The sequence below is a fragment of the Eimeria maxima genome, genomic scaffold (genome assembly GCF_000499605.1).
Source record: "Eimeria maxima Weybridge genomic scaffold, Emw_scaff795, whole genome shotgun sequence".
In the NCBI taxonomy this organism is placed as follows: domain Eukaryota; phylum Apicomplexa; class Conoidasida; order Eucoccidiorida; family Eimeriidae; genus Eimeria; species Eimeria maxima.
The window spans coordinates 10,383-15,932 of record NW_013563982.1 but is presented as its reverse complement, the minus strand read 5'-3'; the positions used below and the strand labels follow the sequence as shown (position 1 = coordinate 15,932).

The window sequence follows — 5,550 nt, the reverse complement described above, 5'->3', positions numbered from 1 at the left end:
CTGCTGCTGCTGCTGTTGCTGCTGCTGCTGCTGTTGCTGCTGCTGCTGCTGCTGCTGCTGCTGCTGGTGGTATAATACAGTTACGTGATCTAAATGATCATCATACACTAGAAGGTGTAGAGATAAAACATATTGGTAAAAAGATTGGCTATAAAGGGATGGATAATGGATATTTACGTCTTATTAATAAAAAAGTACCTAGTAATTATTTATTAATGCCTAATTATATATATAATAAATATTATAATAATAAATTGTATATACACCCTAATAATAATAATAATAATAATAATAATAATAAAAATAATTTAGGTGTATATACACCCCAATTATATTATTATAAATTACTTTATACAACTCTTACTTATACAAGAAAACAAATCATTCTTGCTGCAGGGACACATCTATCTAAATGTGTTGTTATTGCTATTAGGTAACTTATTTGCTGCTGCTGCTGCTGCTGCTGCTGCTGCTGCTGCTGTTGCTGTTGCTGCTGTTTGTTTGTTTGTTTTTTTGTTTGTTTGCTTGTTTGTTTGTTTGTTTGTTTGTTGCTGTTGTTGCTGTTACTAAAATAATAATAAGAAAAACAACAACAACAACTCCTGCTGCTGCTGTTGTTGCTGCTGTTGCTGCTGCTGCTGCTGCTGCTGCTGCTGCTATATGTGCTGCAGATACACCGCAGTTCGTCGTCAATTTGCTCCTATAGATAACCCTAAAGGAGAAGAACAACAAATAATATCTTATAGTACAACACAAAGAAATTTAATGCCCTTATTAGCTATGTCTATTGCATTTATACAAGCAGGAAGATGGACAGATACACTCTACCAAAAATTCAAAGTATATACACCCTAAACCCTAAACCCTAAACCCTAAACCCTAAACCCTAAACCCTAAACCCTAAACCCTAGAAACCCTAGAAACCCTAGAAACCCTAAACCCTATATTTTAAACTATAATGTTAATATTGTATCATAAACCCTAACTAATAAAATATCAAACTTTTTAAGTTGAAACTCTAAACCCTAAACCCTAAACCCTAGAAACCCTAGAAACCCTAGAAACCCTAGAAACCCTAGAAACCCTAAACCCTAAACCCTAATTTTTTTTTTTTTTTTTTATTGTGTATTATTATATACAGGAAGAATCAGCAGTTGGTGATTATAAATTACTAGAAGAATTACATTTAGTAACTGCATCCCTTAAGGCATATATGACGTTTGCTGCTGCTGCAGCAATGGAGACATGTAGGAGACAATGCGGTGGTCATGGATATCTACAAGCAGCAGGTGTCTCCTTACATCTTGTTAACTTCCTTCCTCAAGTTACTTATGAGGTATGCATGTATGCATGCATGCATGCATGCAGCAGCAGCAGCAGCAGCAGCAACAGCAGCAACAGCAGCAGCAGTAGTAGTAGTAGTAGTAGTATTAGTAGTATATGCGTAATAATTATACTAAAACAAACAGAAAAACAGCAGCAGCAACAGCAGCAACAGCAGCAGCAACAGCAGCAGCAACACTAAATAACTAACTAAATAAATAAATAAATTAAATAAATAAATAAATAAATAAATAAATAATGTATTTATTTATTTATTAATGTATACAGGGAGACTTTACAATATTATCATTACAAGCAGGACGTGTTATATTAAAAATAATAAAAAATAAATTAGCTGCCTATACACCTGAATATATAAATAATTCTTCTTTTTTTTATTTATATAAATATAATCATAATAAACAATCTATTCCTTTTATACCTAATCAACAACAACTACATGATCCTCAATGGTTTGTTGATATCTTTGAGGAAAGGTATAATCCTGCTGCTGCTGCTGCTGCTGCTGCTGCTGTTGCTGCTGCTGTTGCTGCTGTTGCTGCTGGTGGTGGTGGTGAATGGTGGTGGTGGTGTTCTGGTTGTTCGTTGTGGTGTTGGTGTTGCCTGTTGCTATTGTTGTTGTTCGTGGTGCTGCTGCTGCTGTTTTGTGCTGCTGCTGCTGCTGCTGCTGCTTCTGCTGCTGTTCGTGTTGCTGCTGCTGCTGCTGTCTGGTTATTTGTTATATGTAGTGTTATGTGTTCTTTCTTGTTCTGATTGCATGCAATCACCAGGGGTTAATCTGTCTCCTTTTACTGTCTCTTTTTTCTATCTCTGTCTACTGTTTGCTGCTGTTGCTGCTGTTGCTGCTGCTGTTGCTGCTGTTGCTGCTGCTGCTGCTGCTGCTGCCACAGAGCTGCAGCAATGGCATTTAGGACAGCAAGAGATTATGCATCTAGGGGGGGCCCCTCCTCTGCTGATGCCTTTGAGGAAATAAAGGTACAATTAACACAGATAACTGTTGCGCATGCACAGCTACTTATTCTTCGTGCTGCAGCAGCAAGACTGCAGCAGCTGCTGCACTCAGACGAAGACGAAGAAGACGAAGAAGAAAAAGAAGAAGAACAGCAGCAACAGCAGCAGCAGCAGCAACAGCAGCAACAGCAAGACAACCAGCAGCAACACCAGCAAGAGCAGCATCAAGAAAACCAGCAGCAGCAGCAGAAGCAGCAGCAGCAGCAGGAGAAGCAGCAGCAGCAGCAGGAGCAAGAGGATAAAGAACGTATATATAAAATAAGTTTATGTTTATTTCGTTGTCTTTGTTTATCATGGATGAATGAATATTTAGTTGATTTTTTTTCCCTAAATATTCTTCATGTTAATTCTTATGAATTAATTCATCAATTACTTGGGGCTGCATGCAAGGAAGCAAGAATTACTGCTGTACCTGTTGCTGATTCTTTTGGTCATACAGATAACTTCCTTAATTCTGCTATTGGAAGGTAAATACATAATATATACACTATTAGGGTTTGAGGGTTTAGGGTTTAGGGTTTAGGGTTTAGGGTTTAGGGTTTAGGGTTTAGGGTTTTAATGGACATTAAAACATATTGACATTAGGGTTTAGGGTTTTGAGGGTTTTTAGATTTTTTAGGGTTGTTAGGGTTTTAAGGGTTTTTATCATTTTTAAGGGTTTAGGGTTTAGGGTTTAGGGTTTAGGGTTTAGGGTTTATATATATATATACAGGTATGATGGTGATGTATATAATGCATTAATAGATTCAACAAAAGACGAAGAATTAAATAACGAAGATGTCTCTGAATCTTATCATCTTTATATACAATATATTCTTCATCCAGAGAGAAAAATACCAAAAAATAAATTATAATTCTTTTTTTTTTTTTTTATACCGAGCGGGGGCCCCCCATATATATAGGGGCCCCCCATATATATAGGGGCCCCCCATATATATAGGGGCCCCCCATATATAGGGCCCCCCCATATATAGGGGCCCCCCATATATAGGGGCCCCCCATATATAGGGGCCCCCCATATATAGGGGCCACCCCATAGGGGCCCTCCTCCCGTATGGGACTCTCCTACGGGCCCAATCGTTGGAGCCTCTCCTAGGGGCCCCTCCTATTATGGGACCCTTTGGTAATAAGGGCCTCCTCTAGGGGCCCCTCGTAGGGGCCCAAACAGGGGACTCCCAAGGATCTCAACAGGGCACCCAAGGGGCCCCCAAGGAGGTCAGGGGGGCAGCCAAGAGGCCCCCTTTATATGGTGCTCTCATACACTCAGATATGCCCAGTTGGGCAACTAAGGGGCCCCCCATGCTGCAACAACTGCTGCTGCAGCAGCTGCAGCAGATGCTGCTGTTTATTGGCAGCAAAGCTATGGGCTCATGCTGCTTGCAGCAGCACAGAATTTTTGCTGAATCTAATAAAGCAGCAGCAACAGCAGCAGCAACAGCAGCAGCAGAAGAAGCAAAACAAGAAGCAGCAGCAGCAACAGCAACAGCAGCAGCAGCAGCAACAGTTGCTGTTAACAATGCGCCTTGACTTTTTTATTTTGTGTAGCAACTGTTCCCTTTCTTTGTGGGGTGTGTGTGGGGTGTGTGTGGGGCCGGGATCGGCCGATCTCCAGACGATCCCAGCCGATCCCCAGACGATCCCAGACGATCCCAGGTGTCTCCTCCCCCCGCGTTTTGTTGTGTCTCCTTATCTATTATTTTATTGACTAAAAGAAGATTATTTAACTTCTTTTTGTCCCTTTGTTTGCATGCATGCACAGAGAGGAGACACTTCAGCAGCAGCAGCAGCAGCAAATTAAATTAAGTAATTTATTTTTATTCTCTCTTCCCTCTGCTATTGTGTCTCTATCTCCCTGTCTCTCTTGTCTATACCACTACTTATTACTACTAATAATAATTAGTAATAATTAATAAAAATAAGTGTCTCCTTTCTGTCTCCTTATAAATATAACAACTGTCTCCTCTGTCTCCTGTCTCCTTTTGCCTCCTTTTGTCTCCTTTTGTCTCCTTTTGTCTCCTTGTGTCTCTTTTTGTCTCCTTTTGTCTCCTTATAAAATATTTATATTGTTATTTACTTCTTTTGTCTCCAATGGCAAATGATGCTGTTGCTGCTGCCCCAACAATAAATCAAAAAGGCTGCTGCTGCTGCAGCAGCAGCAGCAGCAAGAGCAGCAGCAGCAGCTACCTGCAGCAACACTAGCAGCAGTAGCAGCAATAGCTGCTGCTACTGCTGCTGCAGCAGCAGCAGCAACAACAAAACGAGCAAGCTGCATGCACTGCGTTATATAAATATAATCAGACTTGGCCCTCCATAATCCTGCAAGCAAACAACCTAAACCCTAAACCCTAAACCCTAAACCCTAAGCTCATAGTACCCACCATAAAGGGAGACACAAAAGAGACAAGAAGGGACAACAGGAGACAAAAAGGGGACAAACGGAGACAAAGAGGAGACATAAAGGAGACAAAAGGAGACAAAAGGAGACAAAAAGGAGACAAAAAGGAGACAAAAATATCTTACCTATCTACAACAACATTAATAGGTAATACTTTGTCATTCCCCATCACTATCCTGCAAACAAACAACAAATGCATGCGTGCATGCATGCATGCATGCATGCATTATTGCATGCTTTATTGTTTGCATGCATGCATGCATGCATACATGCGACGGGTGCATGTTGGCCGTAAACCCTAAACCCTAAACCCTAAACCCTAAACCCTAATTTACTCAGTGAATTTTTTGGCCTCTTCTTTGGTCAAGGGTTCGTCTCCATACATTTGTACAATATTACAAAGTTGTTTAGCGGATAAATCTCCTGTTGCCTGCAGCAGCAGCAGCAACAGCAGCAGCAGCAGCAGCAGCAGCAGCAGATCATATCATAAACCCTAAACCCTAAACCCTAAACCCTAACCTGTGTATCAAATAGTGCAAAGAATTGTTGGAAGAATTAATCTACCCCTAGACCCTAGACCCTAAACCCTAAACCCTAAACCCTAAACCCTAAACCCTAAACCCTAAACCCTAAACCCTAGACCCTAACCTGTGTATCAAATAGTGCAAAGAATTGTTGGAAGGATTCAGCTAAATCTTCTGCATGCAAGGCGGCGGTAAGAAAAGATTGAAAGTTTTTATAGTCAACTTCTTCCCCTAATAAATTACAATCCTTTATACCTGGACTATAACCCTAATTAA

At 40.6% G+C, this 5,550-nt stretch overlaps 1 protein-coding gene across 1 annotated transcript in view; it reads right to left on the bottom strand.

Annotated features, from left to right (window-relative positions):
- Positions 1 to 4,649: 4,649 nt before the first annotated feature.
- EMWEY_00043300 (myosin light chain 2, putative) overlaps positions 4,650 to 5,550 on the bottom strand; it is a gene marked incomplete at both ends in the record, with an annotated part of 2,100 nt that continues 1,199 nt past the window's right edge. Inside the window, 3 exons of the mRNA XM_013478953.1 lie at positions 4,650 to 4,671; positions 4,876 to 4,926; positions 5,270 to 5,310. Of these exons, the coding sequence (XP_013334407.1) occupies positions 4,650 to 4,671; positions 4,876 to 4,926; positions 5,270 to 5,310 (114 nt within the window). The remainder of the gene's footprint in view (positions 4,672 to 4,875; positions 4,927 to 5,269; positions 5,311 to 5,550) is intronic.